General features: G+C 46.7%; 1 protein-coding gene across 2 annotated transcripts; it reads left to right on the forward strand.

Annotated features, from left to right (window-relative positions):
• The first annotated feature begins 6,235 nt into the window (after positions 1-6,235).
• LOC129527175 (golgin subfamily A member 8N-like) lies at positions 6,236-20,624 on the forward strand. 2 transcript variants are annotated; one of them, XM_063698442.1, is made up of 19 exons: positions 6,236-7,043; positions 8,706-8,825; positions 9,713-9,772; positions 9,954-10,034; positions 10,888-10,926; positions 11,189-11,236; positions 11,325-11,409; positions 11,505-11,614; positions 12,662-12,748; positions 12,855-12,962; positions 13,158-13,245; positions 13,622-13,878; positions 14,132-14,211; positions 15,464-15,540; positions 15,972-16,063; positions 16,638-16,738; positions 16,821-16,918; positions 17,020-17,175; positions 17,261-20,624. In XM_063698442.1, exons 1-19 carry the CDS (start codon positions 6,996-6,998, stop codon positions 17,434-17,436), a joined length of 1,911 nt encoding a protein of 636 aa, XP_063554512.1. In that variant the 5' UTR covers positions 6,236-6,995; the 3' UTR covers positions 17,437-20,624. The 2 variants fall into 2 exon arrangements, with proteins under 2 accessions (XP_063554512.1, XP_055219961.2); XM_055363986.2 differs by lacking the exon at positions 14,132-14,211 and having other exon boundaries at positions 6,241-7,043; positions 15,465-15,540.
• Positions 20,625-21,384: the final 760 nt, after the last annotated feature.

A 21,384-nucleotide genomic window follows, 5' to 3' on the forward strand; every position in this document is an offset into this window, starting at 1 on the left:
TTTTTTTCCTCTGTGCCTATGCTTACCAAGTCTTTTTATTTTTTACTTTTTATTAACTCTTTTAATCCTCTGAATAAATTAAAAAGAGGGTATTATTAATATCTGCATTTTGTAGATGAGGTAACTGAGGGTAGGTAACTTGTCCAAGGTCACAGGTGGCAGAGCAAGGATTAAAACTAGACAGTCTGGCTGCCCAAGGCCCAACGAAGAGGAGCTGAGAGCAAGCCACTGGGCAGAAGGATGTTGGTCAGGCTGGTTTCCTGTTCAGTTAACAGGAAACGCAGGCTTAACCTTAATTCTAGGATGTTACCGAGAAAGCCTTCCAAAGCCATAGGTTTTTTACCATGACCATGACTTTTTTTTTTTTTTTTGAGACAGAGTCTCACTGTGTAGCCCAGGCTGGAGTGCAGTGGCGCGATCTCGGTTCACTGCAGCCTACCTCTCTTGACAGTCCACTGGTTAAAGTGATTCTCCTGCCTCAGCCTCCCCAGTAGCTGAAATTACAGGCGCCGGCCACCACGCCTGGCTAGCTTTTGTGTTTTTAGTAGAGATGGGGTTTCACCGTGTTGGCCAGGCTGGTCTTGAACTCCTGACCTCAAATGACCCACCTCTGCCTCCCAAAGTGCTGGGATTCCAGGCGTGAGCCACCGTGCCAGGACCCAAGGCCCTTAAGTTTTAACGTCTCATTCTTCAGTCAGGTTTTCCTTGTTCCTGCGTGTTCAGCCATTTGTTTTTAAGTTTGTGTTGAAGGAGAAACTAACAATGAAAACGGACTTGTCGACGGAAGAAAAGTAGGAATGGAGCCTCTGGTGCTGTTTGAGTGATCCCTCTGCCCCAGGCCTGGCTGCGCACTGCTGTGTTCTGGAAAGGCGCATTGTACCCTCGCTGTGGCAGGTAAGAGTCCTGTACAGGTGCTCTGCCCACTTTACCTTTCAGGCTTCTGTATCAGCTGTTTTTCCCTTGTAGAATGTGCCCCTGACCTGTGCCCCTGACTTCCACCCCTTAACCCTACCCAATACATCTTTACATGTCTGACCATCAAGACTCTTCTGGGTCGTATTCAGTTCATGCTGATATTTTCCCTTCCTCCCCTCTTTAGTCCTTACTATTTTTGCTTTGGTCATGTTATGCTATATTCTTTAAGCCTTTAAAAATTTTGTTGTATCATGGCAGGGGAGAATATTTTATAATTATGCTTTGTGCGTTTTATCTTCCACTCAATGAATGCTTGGTAAATATTTGTTTTATTGAGTATATGACCCTTTTCTAGCTGTACTGTGAACAAAAATGTTCACTGTCTTGTACGTTAACTGCTAAGAATTTGTCAAAAGTGCAGAGATGACATCCAGAACTTGTCAGAATATTACAAAAAGGTCTCTAAGGGCTTGATGGAGGTCTGTAAATTGACTTCATGTGAAAGAGTGTAAGAAGTGAAAATGTGAAGCATGACTGGAGAGCCGGAGTGATAAAGCAAGGGTCCCTTTCTCCAGATCCTTTGTAACAGTGTCATGTGACCTCTTCTAGATCATTCTGAAAGACGATGCCAGCTTGGAACCTAGGAAAGCATCCAGTGGGTTTCTGCATGTTAGGTGGTTCAAATCCTCATTAGCACCTTTGTTTTCTCTGCCTCAGTTTGCTTACAGTGATGTTCTCAGTAGCTGTAATTGCTGTCTGTCTTTGAATATTTCAGCATTTTTTTTTTAGATCACAGGGTATATGTGCATTTTTATTTTACCAAGTGTTAGAATTTTTACCCTGCCTTTGTGGGCTCTGGGTTAGCTACTTGGTTGTTTCATCGTAAAATGATTAGCAGGAAAAACTGTGTGTGTGTGTGTGTGTGTGTGTCTGTGTGTGTGTGTGTATTTTAAGTTTCTTAATTGGGTTGGTACATGTAAACCATTTAGAACAGTGCCTGCTGCATACCACATCCCCATCAGTATTCACGTCTCTCATATTCTACCCTCACACTTGATTGATAGTTTGCTTGATTATGTGTTTCTAGGTTGAGGATAATTTTACCTTAGAATTTCAAAGTCTGTGCTGTTGTCTTCTAACCAGTCGTGGTGGTGAAGCCTCATGCCATCCTGAGTTTCACTTGTTTATGCATGACTTTCTCCCCAGAAGCTTTTAGGAGTTTGTCTTTTCCTTGGTGAGCTGAAATAGCACAACAGTGTACTTAGTGTGGGTCTTTTTTCATTCATTATGCTGGGTACACCAAATGAACAGGCCTATGGATAGGCTCTTTCAAAGTTGGAGTCTTGAATCTTGTCATATTTTTGTTGTTAACTTTCTCTTTTCCATTTTATTTGTTCATTTGGAAGTGTCTGTTAATTGGATTTTAGACCTCTTGTCTTGAGTCTTGTATCTCACGTTATTTCTAAATGTTTTTTAAATTTTCAGTTCTGGAATATTTTCTTATCTTTCGACTTTCAGGAAATTTTATTTGGACTGTCATAACTTGAAGTTTTGTTTTGGTTATTTATTCTTGCTTAACCAATTATCCCAAAACTTAATGGCCTAAAACTACACATCTGTCTATCTGTCACTACTGTATGGATTACCTGGGGCTAGCTGGACAGTTTTTCTGCTGGTCTCATTTGGCAGCTCTCACTGTGTGGTTAAACAGTGTCAGGGACTGGTCATGTGGATGCTCAGCTGCAGTGGAATGTCTGAGACGGCTTCTGCACCCACAGGTCTGCTGCCTTGGTAATTCTTGATGTGGCCTTTCTCTCTGCATAGCATCTCATCCTCTTGGATCTCTTCATGTGGCTTTTCTTTCTCCCAGAAGGTAGTCAATTCTTATTGTTGGCTTCCAGAAGCACAGAAATGGAGCTGCCAGGAGTTCTTAAGGCTTAGACCTGGAACAGGTCCAGTGTCATTTCTACCACATGCTATAGGTTAAAGTGAGTGTTGGGGCCAACCCAGATTGACTATGGGATGGGCCTGTCTAAGGACATGATGACAGGAGGTATGGCTCATTGGAGACCAACTCCCAAGATGAAGCATGAGTTCTAAGAACTTTTTCTTCTCTGACTATTTCTTATTCATATTGTTTTGTTTTATACATGTAATATATTCACAAGTGTCTTTATGAAGTGATTTTGATACTCTTTGTCTTCTCCCTGGCATCTCCTTGTTCTTTAATAATTTTTTTCCTTAGTTTATTTTGGTCTTATTTTTCTTTTTAAAGCCTTTCCTTAAATATTTATTCTATGTTGCTTATCATTTGTTGTCTTTTTTTTTTGAGACCCAGTTTTGCTCTTGTTGCCTAGGCTGGAGTACAGTGATGTGATCTCGGCTCACCACAACCTCTGCCTCCCAGGTTCAAGCAGTTCTCCTGCCTCAGCCTCCCAAGTAGCTGGGATTACAGGCATGTGCTACCACGCCCAGCTAATTTGTGTATTTTTAGTAGAGATGGGATTTCTCCATGTTGGTCAGTCTGGTCTGGAACTCCCAACCTCAGGTGATCCACCCACCTCGGCCTCCCAAAGTGCGGGATTACAGACATGAGCCACCGCGCCTGACCTGTAGTCTTTTTTCCATTCCTTTATTTGTTCATTCATATTTGAGAGAGGTACTAAAAGACTGGGAGCCGGGGTGTGGTGGCTCACACCTATAATCTCAGTGCTTTGGGAGACTGAAGTGGGAGGATCACTTGAGCCCAGGAGCTCAAGACTAGTTTGGGCAACATAGTGAGACCCCATCTTTACAAAAAAAAAAAAATAGCTAGGTGTGGTGACACCCATCTGCAGTCCCAGCTACTTGGCAGGCTGAGGCAGGAGGATTGCTTGAGCCCAGGAGGTTGAGGCTGCAGTGAGCTCTGATCATGCCACTGCATTCCTGCATTCCAGCCTGGGCGAAAGAACAAGACCCTGTCTCAAAAAAAAAAATAAATAAAAATTGATTGGGAGTTCTTTGTGGCCAAGACTTGTGAACTGATAGCTTTAAGGGGAATGTATGCTGATTCCTAATTGTTATCCTCCATCCCTCTATCTTATCTCCTGTTGCAATCTTAAATGATGGCTGGATGACTACTCCATTCCTCTGGATGTAAAATCTACATTCTCTTGCCTGAGGTAGATATGTTTGCTTGGGTTCTGTTTAAGGAGATGGGGCCAGCAGTGTGTTTCAGGGCCTGTAAAATGTGTTCTCTATCCGGGCTTTTGCTTAATCTCTGTTTTCAGTCTTGCCTATCAGTCCCATTGTCGGGGTCCTCGTGTCTGAGTCTAGAACCTTTCCAGGTTGCTGTGGGACAGATTAGCCTCCTTGTTCTCAGTATCCCCCTGACCTCCACCTTTGTTGCTTTGCTCCATGAATTAACCATTTTCCATGTACTGTCATTGTCTAATGAAGATGAATTCTCTTCTGTTGGTAACCCCATTCCTTTTTTGTAATTGTGTGCTTATACAATGTTTATTCTTCACTGTATTTCTATTGGAGCCTCAGGACAAAGAGCAGATGGTGAGAATCTGTGTTCAGTGTTCAGTTTTCCTTCTGTAAGACATGTGCAACTTGTGTTTTTCACTGAATAGATCATGGACTTAATGCATATAGAGCTACTTTGTTTTTCATGATTGTGCCTTCAATTATATGTAGAAATATAATTTGTGAATTGCCTGATGAAATTTTCCTAATTTTGAATTATCTTTGCATTCCTATAATAAACACTGTTAGAATGGCTATGGTGATTTATTTTTGCATTTTTACTTCTGTATTAAATAAGGTTATAGTTTTGTTTGTTTCCTTTAAGGCTGTTATTTCATTTCAGTATCAAGGGTATGCAGGGCTGAGTTGGGAAGCTTTACATCTTTTTTCTAAGATCTAGGATGTAGATCTGGTTTACACAGTAATTTTCAACTGCGGGAGTATTTTGCCTCCTATGGGACGTTTGGAAATATCTGGAGACATTTTTGTGGTCACAACTGGTCATGGTCGGGAGGTCTCATTGGCATTCTGTGGGTAGAGGGAATGTTACTAAATGTCCGACAACACACCAGGAGAACCCTCCACAAAGAATTATCTGGCCCAATGTATCAGTATTGCTGAGGCTGACGAATTCTGGTTTAAATAAATATCCAATTTGGAGGATGAGTCTTTGTCTTTTTCCTTCTTCTGCGTATTGGTCTCCAGATTTCCCACTTCTTCAGTTAGTTTTCGTAACTGTAGGTGCTTAAAAAAAAAATGAACACTTTGGCCGGGTGCGATGGCTCATGTCTGTAATCCCAGCACTTTGGGAGGCTGAGGCGGGTGGATCACGAGGTCAGGAGATCGAGACCATCCTGGCTAACATGGTGAAACCCCGTCTCTACTAAGCCAAAATACAAAAAATTAGCCAGGCGTGGTGGCGGGCGCCTGTAGTCCCAGCTACTCGGGAGGTTGAGGCAGGAGAATGTTGTGAACCCGGGAGGCGGAGCTTGCAGTGAGCCAAGATCACGCCACTGCACTCCAGCGTGGGTGACAGAGTGAGACTCCGTCTCAAAAAAAAAAAAAAGATGAACATGTCATCCATACTTCTAATGTGTTGTAAAGATGTGTAAAGTTTTCACTTTTTGCATCATATTCACATGTGGCTATATGCCCTTTTCTCTTCAAAGTTTTCTTTCTCTTGATTACTTATCAGAGGCTTGACTGTTTTATTATCTCAGTCTTTTGAAAGAATCCTCCTTTAGTTTTATTTTTTAAATCTAGTGGTTTTTCTTTTTCCTTTTTCCTTGGGTCTTAATTATTCCCCCTTTTTGTTTGTTTTGCTTTTCCTAGTTTAGTGGATCAATGTAATTTAAATTGCTTTTTAAAGAAACGTGTAAGGGTATACATTTTCGTTGGCTGCTGTTTGACTTTGTTGCACAAGTTTTAAAATCTACTTTTTAATAGTTTGTACTTTCTAAATTATTTTATTGCATCTTTTGTTCACATTGCTCTTACTATTAATTTTTTATTTTTATTAATTAATTAATTAATTAATTAAGATGGAGTCTTGCTCTGTAGCCCAGGCTGGAGTGCAGCGGCATGATCTTGGCTCACTGCAAGCTCCACCTCGGGGGTTCATGTCATTCTCCTGCCTCAGCCTCCCAAGTAGCTGAGACTACAGCTGCCTGCCACCACATCCGGCCTTTTTTGTATTTTTAATAGGGATGGGGTTTCACCGTGTTAGCCAGGATGGTCTCGATCTCCTGACCTCATGATCCACCCACCTTGGGCTCTCAAAGTCCTGGAATTACAGGCATGAGCCCCTGCACCCGGCCCAAAAGCTTTGTGTTTTTACAGATATTAGACATGTTTCTTGTTTAAGAAAAAAAAACTTAACGAAAACGTAGGAGAATAAGAGAAACATTTTTCCAAAAAAGAGAAATCATTGTGATGATTTTATCTTATTAGAATGTTGGATAATATAGTCTGCTTCATTAATCATCAAGCATGCTATGCATTTTCCATTTTTATAGGATCTGTATCTCAGTTAAGGTAATACTGGTAATTTTTGTACTGTAATCAAAGATGAAAAATATAGGCCAAAATCATAGACCTTGCATAGAAGCTGGATAATGAAGACAACTATGGAGAAAAACATAGATACACACACACGGACACACATATATATAAAGTATACACACATATATTTTTTAAAGGTTTAAAGCTTTTAAAGCAAAAGCCGGCCCCTCTTCTCTTCCAGAGTGGGAGGCCTCTCCGCTCTCTTAGAGTGGGTGGGGAGAGCGGTTGCCATGGGCAGCTTTCCTTGTGAGTCACAGGGCCCTCTGGACACGCTGCTGTCTGGCCACGCCCCCTTGCCCTTTCATCTTTCTCATTGACCAATGGGCTTGGAGCATTAAGGCCACGCCCCTATTCCGCATTCTACTGGGGCCCTGGTTACGCCTCCTCTGGCTCAGTCACACAGCTGTCTGGTAGGTGACTGGAAGCATTGATCGGTGCTTACTGAGATTTTGCTGCTGTGACCCCAACCCTTCCTCCCTCCCCAACCCTTCCTCCCTCCCCAACCTGCGATGGCAGAAGAAACTCAACACAACAAATTGGCTGCAGCCAAGAAAAAGGTAACAACGCACTAGGTCATAGCCCCTCAACCCAGCCACAGATCCCCTCTGATGACAAGACCCCTGCCAGAGTCTATACGACTCCTGAGGCACACTGGACTGGTCCCCCCAACCCCGGTGCCTTGGGCTACCCCCACCAAAGTTTTGTCAGTCAGCCCCACCCCTTCAGAAAGCAGCCCAGTCCTTGCCCTCGCCAATCACCCTAGGGTGACTTTGGGTGGGTGACTCCTGGGGCTTCCCGCTCCGTTACTGGGCCCTCATCTCCTGCCGCCCCAAGCTTGATCTCCTTGGGCTCTTTGGGCTCTCATCTCCAAGGAGCCAGGCCCCACCCTCGCCAGTCATCCCTGGGTGACTTTGGACTGGTGACTCCTGGGACTCCCTGCTGCCAACTCTGCCCTCCCCTCCTGCTGCCTCAAGGTTGACCTCCCTGGGTTCTTTGTGCTGGCGTCTCCAAGGAGCTGGGTCCCAACCCTGTGCTTCCCTCCCCCATCGTGGAGCGGCGACTTGGACATGGTGCTGACATGGTCCCTCCCCCCGACCAGGAGGAGTGGAATGTTGTGATGTCACAGCCCACCTAGTAACTGCCGTTACTGCAAGACTGGCCTTTGACCTTACGACCCAGTCCCCTAAGCGTTCTCACCCCGTTTCTGGTTCCTCTGGTCACAGCACAAATTTCCAGCTGGAAGGGGAATGGAGACTATGGGACCTAGGAGCAAGAGGTTCCAGGCTGCCTCACTCCCTTACAGATGTTGACGGTGGGAAAAGCCTGCACTTCCCCCATGAACTCAAAACATTGACAGTATCTCTGGGTGGCAATGAGAGAATGGGTTTGATTTGGTTTTCTCCCAGGCTTCTACTTTCCAGAGAGATTTTAACATTTTTTTCTGAGTTCTCCACCTCATATTCTAATTCTCCATGGTTCTGGGACCAGACTCTCCTTCAGTCAGTGGTCTCTGAAGTGACATTTGCTCATCTTCTGTGGAATAGATCTTGGGAAACTGAACTTGACACCTTGAATCTTCCTCATATTATCTCAACCTTGGGTACTTGGAGTGCCACAGGATAAATGTGGGACATCGTTCTGAAGCGTCAGTTTCCCTTGATTCTCTTGAGATCAAGAGAAAAAACATGAATGTACTTAGGGATGACAGTCACATAGGTTTCTAAGAGTATACCAGACCTCTCTCTGAAATGAGGCTTGGGTTGTCCTCTTTCTGATGAATTCTGATTTAAGAGAAAGGCTGCCTTCTGCCATGAGGACACATTGATAGAAAAGTTTGAGAGGTACTGGTGCACTTCTTCACACTAACAGACGTGTGAGGATGCACGACTAAACCACAGGGCATACAGTTCCTGCCTACTTAATGTTTACTTTTCTACCTCTGCCTCTGGTTTTGGTCCCCGGCAGCTGCTGATTCTTGGCAAAACCTCAGAGCTTGGAGTCAGAAGACTGAGTTTCAAAGTTCCAGTATTGCCTTTTTTTTTTTTCTAGCCATGATAGCAATCCTTCTCAGTCGCTAAATGAGTGTGACAACACCTTGTACAGTTGTTGGTGTCATTAAATCAGATGATGTGTAAGTGTATTTTGTAAAAACTGTAAAGGAGGATGTGGCTGTAGGGGCTGACGGTTCTCATGAATATTACTGCTCTTCTTTCCAACAGTTAAAAGAATATTGGCAGAAAAACAGCCCTAGAGTTCCAGCAGGAACCAACAGGAACCGAAAAACAAATGGCAGTATCCCTGAGACAGCCACTTCTGGTGGTTGCCAGCCACCTGGGGATGTGAGTCTTGGCTGACCAGGCTTCTGGGGACAGGGGGCCCAAGGGGCAATAGAGGGTAATTCTTAAGATTGTGGATGGACTGCTGGGTACTGGTTAAGAATTCTGGCTTTAGCCGGGTGTGGTGGCCCACGCCTGTAATCCTAGCACATTGGGAGGCCAAGACAGGCGGATCATGAGGTCAGGAGATCGAGACCATCCTGGTTAACACGGTGAAACCCTGTCTCTACTAAAAATACAAAAACATTAGCCACGCGTGGTAGCGTGTGCCTGTAGTCCCAGCTACTCAGAAGGCTGAGGCAAGAGAATGGTGTGAACCTGGGAGGTGGAGCTTGCAGTGGCCAAGATCATGCCACCGCACTCCGGCCTGGTGACAGAGCAAGACTCTGTCTCAAAAAAGAATAGGAATTCTGGGTTTGAATCCTGCCTCTCCATCTGCTCTGCTAGGGATATGATTTAGGGCAAGTTGCTTGACCTCATTGGGCCTCTGTTTTCACATCTGTATAATAGAGGTGGTATTGTTTCACTTCCATTTGTGAAGTTTAAATGAGATTTGTTATTGTTGTTTTTATGTTAATCCCTAGTACATGGCCTGCTGTAAACACTCAGGACACCCAGGATATGGTTTGATTTTCCTCATCCCCAGTCTCAAGGGGAAACCAGGACAATGGGAACAGCCACTTGCCATCAGGAGTCACTGAAGGGGCCCCAGGATGGGATGGTGGGGAGATAAGAACCATGAGAGAAGTTGGCACAAAGGAGTTATGGGACAAAAGGTCCAAGATAGGCAGAAAAGAAAATGTTGCCAGTTGATGGGGAAGAAAGGAAGTCAGAGGGCTCAGACACTGTGGGGGACAGAACATCTCCATGTGCACTCTCATCTCTTGTAGTCAGCGACAGGTTTCCACAGGGAAGGCCCTACATCATCTGCTACCCTGAAAGATCTGGAGGTAAGAGGCTCTGGGTGGAGGTGCAGTGACCCTTCGGGTCAACCCTCCAACCTCCTCCTCCAGGTGGGACTGGGTGCCCCTCTGCCAGCTGAGACAGCCCACACACCCCAGCCCTAACGATCGTTCTCTCTACCTCTCCCCCTACTCCTGCTCCACCTCCTCCTCTCTGCATGCACCTCAGAGCCCGTGCCAAGAACGAGCAGTAGTCCTGGATTCAACGTCCGTCAAAATCAGTCGGCTGAAGAAAACCATCAAATCTTTGGTAAGAGTCCGGTGGGGTCCCCTGATTCCACGCTGCCAATCCTGGGCTCCAGTTTCCCCTTGGGGCCCTGAAGAAAGGGGCTGGGGGTCCCTGGTGCCCGGGACAAATAGGGAGCTTGGGTGCCCAGGCCTCACCTGGAGGGACCCCAGAGCATGCAGCATGGCTCTTCTTTTGCTGCCCTCTTTGCCGACTCTCTCCTCTCCAGACACCCCTGCTCGAGTCCTTGCTACACACGCCCTGGGGTTGTTGCCTCCTGGGGAAGTGCTAGCCTGACTGGTTGTCAAGGGCCCCGTATTTCTGCCATGACTCAGTCCCTAATTTGCTCTTTGATTCTGGACAAGCCACCTCTCCTTTTTGGGCTCGTGTTTCCAGAGGAGGTAGTGAGTATCAAAGGTCTCTGTTAGCTCTCGAGTCTGAGATTTAAAGGCCCCCGAGAATGGAAACCTCAGGGCTAAGGGCTCCTGTCTGTCCTTTTCCATCCTTTATCTGCTGTGAAGAACCGTACCTGGTCCATACGTGCTCAGTAAGTGTTTATTGAATGAACCCACTTTTCTAAATCACAAGCTGCCAGAAGGAGGGGCCTTTCTGAAACTCCATCTCTAGAGGTTTATGTTGCTGTCCTCTCAAGAGATTCCAGATTCAGACTTTGAGTTCTGTGGCTGTGGGCAAAAGCCAACAAAGACCCAAATCCTCTGTCCTTGGGAGCTTGAGAAGAGTTTACCAGTTTGTGTTCCCATTATGTCTGAGAACTTTGCCTTTAAAATCCATTCCTGGCCCCTGCCTACCGCTTCCTGGTCTGGGAAATAGAGTTGAGGGGGCCACCCTCCATCACCTTATTTGACTCTCCCCACAGAAACAACAGAAGAAGCAAGTGGAACATCAGCTGGAAGAAGTAACGTGATTTCGTTTCCTCGCGACATGACTGCTGGGTTTGGGGGGCACTCAGACATAGAGGCCCCAGTCTCGTCTCACCCACTCCCAGCCTGGGGAAGAAGCCTCACCCCTCAGATTCCACCCCATCCCCACAGGGCCCCTGATAACCTGGTCCCATGGGTGGGCCTGTCCTGGGGCATTGGTGGCATTCTGGGGGCATGTCTCTTGCTGTGCCATCTCTGCCTCCCCCTGGTATGAGCTCTGTCTTCCTCTTCCTATAGGAAAAGAAAGCAAACAACAACAGACAGAAAGCCGAAAGGGAGCTACAGGTGAGTGGAGGGTGTGCGGTTTCCTCCTGTCCTCCGGAGAAGGTTTCTTTCCTTCTCTTTCAGCACTTGCTTGGCTTTTCTCCCAAAGGGTCAAATCCAGACATCGATCATACAGAAGGAAGAACTAAATACAGACCTGTACCACATGGAACGTTCTCTCAGATACTTTGAAGGTGGGAATCTGGGCACCCTGTCATCCTTCAACCTGGCACTTTGACAGGTCTTCAGGGGGAGTCCTTTGGGCCCCATCTCAACTCTCTCATTACAGAAGAGTCCAAGGACCTGGCTGTCCGCCTGCAACATTCAATGCAGTGTGAAGGAGAGTTAGAGAGGATTCTCTCTGCTGTCATCGCCACAGAGAAGAAGGCGGCAAACCAGGTGAGTCCAGCCACCTGCCCCATCCCCTGGGAGCCTGGTTTTGCAGATGGAGGAGTGAGCCTAAAGGTCCCTTCTGCAGGATGGCATGTCCTGCCCAGAAGGCAGCATGGCCATTTCTTGCTACTTTTTTGTATGGTTTTTAGTGGCAGCCTGGGGCCGAGTCAGCTGCTGTGGGTGAGTTGGGGGGCACTGTGCGGAGTGAGCACTGGACGCAGAGCTTGGAGGCCAAGTGCCTGCCCCGCCCTTACCTGGCTGTGGTCTTGGGCAAGTCCTAGGTGGGGTATTCGGTACTTGTACTGTGAAGGTACAGAAGAGTACCTTTAGTATGTTACCATTTCTGTAGAAAGAGGAAACGCGTGCATGTGTGTGGGTGTGTGTGTGTGTGTACATACTATGATAATATACATAAAACATGTCTGCAAGCGTTCATAAAAAATTCAGGAGAGAGCAACAAGATGGCTGGGAGATACTTCCCTTCTGTACCTTCTGAGTTTTGGACTATGTGAATGTATCATCCTTTCAAAAAGTGAACAAAAGATTAATTTTCCCCTTCCTATCTGTGCCCCCATCCCCAGCAAGAAAAATGGGCTTAGAGAATTGGATAGACCTGGGTGTTTATATCCCAGCTCTGCCTAAGTGAACTTAGGCAAGCACTTAACCTCAAATACTCCATGTTTTTTCATCTCCACAATAGAGGGAATCATAGTAACTGTCTCCTATGGTGGTTGCGAGGATTAAATGGGATTATTAGCACGGTACCTGGTGAAGCATTCCACAAAGGTTCAAACAGTGGTAATAATAACAGTAATAACAGTAGCAATATTATCTGATCTCTCTGGGCCTCTGTTAGCCAGCTATAAATTCAATCTCATTCCCTGTCCGTTCCAACTTTACTGTGTTCTTTTAAAAACCAGACCACGGGCTGGGAAATGCCTTGATCTTTACTGACCGAGTTGTATACTGGGCCTAGCCCTAGCCCCTTTAAGGGGCACTGTGTGGAAATGCCCAGGCTCTCCAGATTGAAACTTCTCACTCTTCACCATCCAGTTGTCCAGCCGCAGCAAAGCACGTACGGAGTGGTGGTTAGAGCAGTCCGTGCGGGAGCAGGCACTACTGAAAGTGCAGCTGACACAGGTGAGGTTTTCCGAGGGAGGGATGTGGAAGGACGATGACCCCAGGTGGCCAGGAGCAGGTGAGGACCAGTGACAGCCCTTCCTAACTTCTGTGCCCATTCTTGCAGTTGAAGAAGTCATTTGAACAAGTCCAATTAGAAAAAGATGAGTATGCTGATCGTATAAAAGGAGAGAGGGCCCTGTGGCAGCAGAGGATGAGAAAAATGTCGCAGGAGGTGAGATCTGACCCTTCAGCCCCCCCACATTAGATAGGTCCCTGGATCTTTCTGGGCATCTGTAAAATGGGAATAGTAGAGCCAGAGGTGGTCATGGGTCTGGGCTTTGTGGAGGTGGGGGCAGAGAGGGAGAGGGCAGCCTGTCCAGCCACCAGCCCCTCTCTCCAGGGCCCTTTCCCCCTGTGCTTTGGGCAGGTTTACACACTGAAGACAGAGAAGGAGCATTATACTCATCGGGTAGAGGAGCTGGAGAGGAGCTTGTCCGAACTTAAAAACCAGATGGGTAAGATGGGGCTGGCATGACCTGGGAGCAGGACTGGCATCAGAGGGCTGTGAGGGTGGCTTAGAATGCCCCAGGGAGGTGGGTGGATGGAAGGGCTTTGAGGCAGAGGGAAAGAGATCTGTGCCAGGAGACGGCGAGTCTTGTCATCTCAATGAGTCTCAGTGTGTCAGTGTCCCCATCAGCAAAGAGGGCCCGTTGTCAGCCACCCGCAGTGCTCTTTCTCTGAAAGTGCTTTGGAAGACTGGCTACCATCTGGGTGCGAGGAATCATTAGCAGTGAGGCCAAGTTTGAGGAGCCTGAGAGGAGCTGTGCGCCAAGAGGGGGGTTTTTCTTTTTCGAGAATCCAGAGGCCCTTATTATCTGCTTCCTTTCTCAGCTGAACCCTTGCCCCCGGAGCCCCCAGCAGTGCCCTCTGAGGTGGAGCTGCAGCACCTGAGGAAGGAACTAGAGAGAGTGGCAGGAGAGCTCCAGGCCCAGGTCAAAAACAATCAGCACATAAGTCTCCTGAACCGGCGACAAGAAGAGAGGATTCGGGAGCAGGAAGAGAGGCTTCGGAAGCAGGAGGAGAGGCTTCAGGAGCAGCATGAGAAGCTTCAGCAGCTGGCCAAGCCACAGAGCGTCTTTGAGGAGCCGGTGCGTTGCCCAAACTGGGGAGCCTGCCCTCCTCCCTAGCCCTCCGGGCCTTTGTTTCCCCACCTCTAAAATGGGGCAGTGTAGCCCTCACGTGAAAGGTTACTTCTAAAGGCACCTGTGAGCCAGGTGGCTGTGGGAGAGGGGGTGATTTTTCTAACCTGCCTCCAGCCTTCCCAGTGCCATGGGAGGCAGACACCAAGTTCTGGGGTCTCCAGCTGCAGTGGGTGGCTGCCGATTGCTTCTCGCTGTCCAGAACAATGAGAACAAGAGCGCACTGCAGTTGGAGCAGCAAGTAAAGGAGCTACAGGAGAAGCTTGGTGAGGTGAAGGAGACGGAAACCTCCACCCCATCCAAGAAGGGCTGGGAGGCGGGCAGCAGCCTCTTGGGAGGGGAGGTGCCAGGCCAGAGGCAGCTTCCAGCCTGGGGGCTGGTGACCACAGCACCCCCCCAGGGCAGTCCTGTGACTGTTTCTTGCTTCCTGCCTCTGACTTTTAAAGGTGGGTAGCCCTGGGCTCCTCTCAGGTCTGGACATCATCATCCCAGCTAGAGGCATGGAGCCCCCAATCACAGGGGAAGAGACAGTGCTATAACAGGCTCCTTATACCAGGTGCAGTGGCTCATGCCTATAATCCCAGCACTTTGGGAGGCTGAGGCAGGAGAATCGCTTGAGGTCGGGAGTTTGAGATCAGCCTGGCCAATGTGGTAAAACCTCATCTCTGCTAAAATTAAAAAAAAAAAAAAAAAAAAAAAAAATTAGCAGGGCATTGTGGCGCATGCCTGTAATTCCACCTACTCGGGAGGCTGAGGCATGAGAATTGCTTCAACCCAGGAGGTGGAGGTTGCAGTGAGCTGAGGTTGCACCACTGCACTCCAGCCTGGGCCACAGAGTGACACTCTTGTCTGAAAACAAAACAAAAAGACTCCTTAGATTAAAACTGGATTCCAGCCTCGGTTCCACTGGTCACCATTCAAGTACTTTGCATCTCTAAGTCTCTGTTTCTTTAACTTCAAAGGGAAGTTAGCATTTTCCTTACAGAGGTGCTGAGGATTAAATGAGAAGAGGGTATGAGATTTGAGGCTGGGGAAGGAGGCATGGGGTTCTAGGAAAGGGAGGCAGTCACTTAGGCCTGGAGTAAGGGGACAGGGGCCTGGGTAGCTGACAGAGCCCCACAGTGCCCTCGCTACCGCTACCGTATTAATGGGCCCAGAATCTGGAAACCAGCCACCACGTGCCCTCACACCCAGGGTCTTCCTGCAGGTGGAGCTGAAGAGCCAAGAGGCTCAGAGTCTGCAGCAGCAGCCAGACCATTACCTGGGTCACCTGCAGCAGTCCGTGGCCACCTATCAGCAGCAGGTGGCCGCCTATCAGCAGCTGACCTGTGAGAAGGAGGCGCTGTACAGGCAGTGACTGCAACAGACCCAGCTAATGAACCAGCTGCAGCAGCAGGAAGCTTGGGGCAAGGCAGTGGCCGAGATGGCCTGCCAAAAGTTGCAGGAGACCCATGGGAGGGAGCTGCCGAGGATGGGGCTGTGAGGGGGACGACCTGGTAAACTCCATCCCTTCTCACTCTTTCCTGGCCCCTTAGGAGCGCCTGGAAGCTGCCAGCCAGCAGAACCAGCAGCTAACAGCCCAGCTGAGCCTCATGGCTCTCCCTGGGGAAGGTACGGGAGACCGCTCAGAGGAAGAGGAGAGAGCCCCAGGAGGAAGGGGGGACTGCTAGCAGCATAGGATTGAGGAGTTGGAAGAGACCTTTAGAACAGCTGGTCATTATGCCGACCGGGTGCCTGCACTAAGTTCGGCATCAGTGTGGTGACCTCCTGTGAGCGGGGGATCACCAAGTTGCCTAGGGATGGCTGAACTGGCCAAGGTCAGAAAGGGAGCAGGTCAGAACTCCCACATCGACCAGTAGTGGGAGTGTGCATGGGCGGAATAGCAAGATCTTGATTCTTAAAAGTAAAAATAAAGAACAACAGCTCATTGCTCTCTGGGGAGGGGCTGGCTCAGGGTTACACAGTGAGGGTGGAGGTAGAGGTGGGCCCACAGTACCTCCCTTGTTGGGTTGTCTGAAGACCCCTCTGGCCACCCCCCACAGGGCACGGAGGAGAACATCTGGACAGTGAGGGGGAGGAGGCACCTCAGCCCGTGCCGAGTGTCCCAGAGGACCTGGAGAACAGGGAGGCCATGGTGAGCCTGACTCCCCCTGCACCCATTTTGCCACCTTCCTCTGTGGTGCCTCCAAGACCCCTTAATGCTCTTCGTTTCCCTGCCTTCTGATTTCTCTGGACCCTCACCCCTTCCGAGAGCCAGTGGTCAGACACCATTTCACCTGTGGCCAACAGGTGCACTCTCTGAGGCCCCAAGGGAAGGGGCTGCGCTCCACCTCTCTGCCCCATTTCTTCTGTGTATGCCCCTAGAAGAATGCTCACATCTTGCCCTCAGGTGGCATTTCTCAAGTCCTCTGGAGCTAGTGCCCAGGAGAAGCAGGCACAGTTACAAGAGCAGGTGAAAGAGCAGAGGGTGTGCTGCCAGCGCCTGGCTCACCCGGTGGCCTCGGCTCAGAAGGAGCCAGAGGTGGCCAGAGGCCCTGGAGCCCCAGGGCCTGGGGGCAAGTCTGTGAGTGGGGAGACCCACTGGGCCCTGCAGGAGGTCATGGAGAAGCTGGCCCATGCCAGGACTCACCTCCGCCTTCTCCATGACTTGAAAATGCCACCTGAGGGCAGGTCGCTGCCGAGATGTGACTGCAATATTTTGGCTCCAGAGCAGCTTTATGGACCACCTGGAGGAGAAGGCAGACCTGAGTGAGCTGGTGAAGAAAAAAGAACTTTGCTTCATCCACCACTGGCGAGAGAGATGCCATCAGTGAGTGGGAGGCCAGGGCACGGCAGGGGGAGCTGCAGGGCCGTCGAAGGGGCCCCAGCGTCTGAGCCCTGTCCTCCCGCAGGAAAATCCATCACCTTTTATCAGAACCAGGGGGCCGTGCCAAAGATGCGGCACTGGGAGGAGGACACCATCAGGCTGGAGCTCAGGGAGGAGATGAAGGTAGGGTGTGCAACATCTCTGTGGGGGTGGGGGTGGGGGTGGGGGTGGGGGTGAGGGTGGGTGCAGGCAGCGGCATGGCAGCTGAGCACCCCTCCCTCCAGGTGAAGCTGCTGGAGATGCAGCAGATGGTATTGCGGCTTCCAGCAACTACAACAATGGGCACAGAAAATTCCTGGCCGCTGCCCAGAACCCTGCTGCTGAGCCCAGTCCAGGAGCCCCAGCCCCCCAAGAGCTTGGGGCTGCAGACAAGCATGGTGGTGAGTAGAGCCCTCAGGCGGGGTGGGCAGGCAGGAAGAGGGGGGCTCCCACTGTGCTGAGATCCCTGCCTCCCTCTCTCCAAAGATCTTTGTGAGGTGAGCCTCACCTCCTCTGCCCAAGGAGAGGCCAGGGAGGATCCTCTCCTTGACAAGCCTACTGCACAGCCGATCGTGCAGGACCACCAGGAGCACCCAGGCTTGGGCAGCAACTGCTGTGTGCCGTTCTTTTGCTGGGCTTGGCTGCCAAGAAGAAGGAGATAAACATCACCATCATCAAAAAGCTGCTCAAGAAATTTTTAAATAGGAAACCAAGTTATGGGGTTAATCTCCTACACAATTCATTTACTTCCTTTGAATGTTAGAGTCACTCATGATTATTTGTGTTTCTAATTTATAGTTTAAGTTTATTCGTAAAAAGTTGAAAGAGAGTGGGTCTCTGTGGCTCTCACTGATGTTCACTCTGGCATCCTTTAGCATTTTTCTTTTTTAATTTCATAATTGTAGGTCATTAGCATGCATATCGAGTTTGCCCTTACGTGGTGGGAGTTCAAACACACAAAGACCCACCCTTTGCCCAGAACTGTTCTCGCTGGTTTGGAATAGGCTGCCATGCTTTTTTAATGTTATTGCAGCATGTATATTCACTACAGCATTCAGACAAAATTTGCCTATGTTCTGCTGTTGTTTGATCTAATCTTAATCACAGTGAGCTCTTCGTTAGCTCAATATGTAGTTTGCCCCCAAGTGTGCACCGTTTATTACTTTGTAATATGCCACTATGAGTACTGACATTTAGAGTTGTTTAAAGGCCAAGAACTGGAAACAGCCTTTCCTCCATTTTCTGTGTATTGGTGATGGGAGTGAAACCTTTTGGGGGAGCTTTTTAAATCTCACAGAAGAGGAAAGTGGCCTCCTCTGGCAGGTATGTCCAGGATAGAGTGTGTTTCATCTGTTCCGGTGCCAGGAATTAGCGGTGTATTATGGTGGTTCCCTTAGGATTTGTATGTGCTCTGGGCTCATGAAGATATTGCATCATGAGCTGCAGCAGTTGCACTCTTTTTCGATGACCTAAAAAGGGCTTATTTCTGAGGAATGAAAGGTTCCCATCATTGGCTGTGGATGTGGAAAACCTTTCCTAGCTTAGAGCATTTGTATCTACAATACATTTTAAAGTCAGAGTTCATGTTACCTGTTTTAATCACATGACTACATGCCCCAGTACACAAAAGGGCACTGGTTGGCATTCCTCTTGATGTATTTAGTGAAGATCATAAGAAATCCTTTACGAGCTCAAATGTCCCTGGAACAGGCATACAGGCTCTAGTCAAGAATGAATTAGAGTGAAGGAAAGCTGTGTGACACCTGGCATTCCTCTCTGTTCACGGAGATTCTTTGAGGCTTGAAGATTGATTTTACCATCTAGACCTCTTTGGCTAATACCTATTCTTCAGCCACCTTGGTTACTCTGACATAGGAATTTACTTCTTTTTCTTTGAATGGAAAACACTTTAAAAAATAATAGAAACATTATTATAAACTAATATATGTGAGATACTTAGTTGAAACAAAAAGGAGTTTTAGTAGACGGTATTATACTATCTTTGAAAATCAAGGAGAAGTTTATGCAACTTAAAATGTGTACAAACTGCAGTGCAATCTACTGTTTGTGAATGTCAATGTATTATCAGGAAATGTGTCTATACAATCACAGAGTTATATTTTCTCACAAACTTCTTTACAAAGTGAAATATGTTTTTGTACCTCTGGGTTTCAGTCAGGGACATATTTTGTACAGTATTTATGTGATTGTGCCTATGCATGATGAATGAATGCATTTCAGTCATATATTGCCTAAATCATAACTTGATGATGCTTGGGAAAGACTCAACAGTTAAAACTTCATGAAGTTCTAATGTCTGTGTTCCAAAACACATCACATTGTTAGGATGCAGGGAGATAGGTGTGTGTGCTCCCTGCGGTGGGGATTTCTAGTTACTAGATCATCTCCATTTTTAGCATTTGGCATCCTCATGATACTTCTATAAATATGACATTAACAGGAGAGCAACAATACGATTTTACTGATGGAATAACAGATTTGCTGGCATTCACTGAAAGGGTGCCAATATTCGGTCCTTGTGACTTCAACTGACTCTTCCAAATTGTATGAATGTATCAATGTATTAGATAAACCCAGTTTCAGAATGATAAAGAAAAAATGTTAGACCAAATAATGCGGCTCATTAACAGTGGTCCGATTTCTAGCCCGTGGGTTTAAAATGCACTTAAAGTCCTGTTCTGGCCTTTTATTTTCTGAACTTGCCGCTTTTGCATTCTTTGAGTTCAGTTTAAAGACACTTACTTTAAGAGCATTTTAAACCCTCGGGCTAGAAATCGGACCACTGTTAATCAGCCACATTATTTGGTCTAACGTTTTTTCTTTTATCATTCTGAAACTGGGTTTATCTAATACATTGATAAATTATTTCAAAGGTACTTTTATCGTTGAAATCACTTCACTTTTACCCTGATAAATATCAGTGACTAGGAATGACCTTCGGATAGCGTTTAACATCTGTAACCAATCTGACAATAATGTGTTCATGAGGTGCCTATGGATTAAATCACACACTGGCATATTTAAGCTGAAGGTCAGTCTGGAAAATGAATTTACTATATTGACTGAAATACCACTCTTTGTGTAGGCATTTGTCATATATTTAAGAAAACGCTAAAAAGAATGGAAATTGTATGACAATAACTTAAGTCTTTCTCCAAAGTGCATGCAGTCTTTTGCGATACCTCATTCAGCCGAGTATTTGTGCTCTTCCTCATTCAGTATAAGGCAGCTTTCAGTTTGCTTAGAAGGCAACATTGGAATGTTAGAGTTCATCAGAAACATAAATTTTAAAATGTGAGTTCCACTGAATACATTTTAATTTCTGTAGGAAGAATCAAAACACCTATTTAAAGATGGCAATATATAATAATCATTTTAAAAGTATTTGATTAAACCTGATAATTTTCCAGAAATGAAAAAAAAAATCAGCTCTAAAACAAAAGCTGATTTTAGAAAATTTGAAAATGTAAATCAGCCCTATCCATAATATAGTTTCTCTAAAACTTTATCTTAAAGAGTCATTTTAAAATAATATAACTATTAAAAAATGTAACTGCTATCTTAATGTTCTGAAATAATTGAAAACATTTTAAAATATGAATACTGTAGTATAAAAGAAAGAAATGGTGGGAACGAAAAGCAGAGAAAGAAATGCCAATTCCAGTCCAAAGTTTTATTTGCCAAGTTTTCTTAGAATGAATTTTATCAGTTTATGAATTATTGTAAACAGAATGTGTCATGGAAATACTGAAAGATTTTTCCCTAGAGTGGCCTTATTGACTGCTGGTGTGATGCCACTGTAATGTAATAAATTATTAAGTTGTTTCAATGTGTTGTTTTTGCCTGAAATTTTATTTTGCGTTTCTTGAAAACTATAGTATTAAAGGTACTGATACTGTGCAAATGCTGGGCATGCTTGGCATGAGATAATGTGTTTCATTTTTACAAAGTTGTAATATAACTATGCAAGTGTTTCTCAAAAGAACACAAGATGTAAAAGGTTATGGGGTTAGAAAAAGTTATGGGGTGAAAAATTATGGGATAAAAAATGTAAAAACGTTGTGGCAAAAACACTTGTGGGAAAAAAGTAGAAAACAGTATTATGAAAAGTTACAAAAAAATTATGAAAAAGAAGTTACGGGATTTTTTTTTTAAAGTCATGGAATAAAAATAAAAATTAAAAGCAGGCCCCTGTCAGCAAAGCCTGGAGAAGTGGGGCTGGAGTCTCCACCGCCACCATGTCCCTACCACCCCTTCCCAGGCACCCCTTTACAATTAGGGTAGCAGGACAAGACCTCTGTTTAATGGGGAAAGACAAACAGACCCTTTGCCACCTTGACCAGGGCTGAGTCCCTAAATTTCTGGATGATGATGATTGTTATTTAAGAGCCAGAGGCTGGTGGAGTTGGTTTGTTTGGAGGAGGCCTGATGCCCCCCTTACTCTCACCATAGCAACTTTTCCCTCAGGGGGGCTCCCACCTTCTTATTCAGAGAGGCAGGACAGTGGGGCTAACTGTGGACCAGGCGAAGGCACGGGCTGCTGGGGTGGCCCCCGTTCCCCGGTGTACACATTGTGTCTGTGTAAGGTT

This window comes from Gorilla gorilla, chromosome 16 (genome assembly GCF_029281585.2).
Source record: "Gorilla gorilla gorilla isolate KB3781 chromosome 16, NHGRI_mGorGor1-v2.1_pri, whole genome shotgun sequence".
NCBI lineage: Eukaryota > Metazoa > Chordata > Mammalia > Primates > Hominidae > Gorilla > Gorilla gorilla.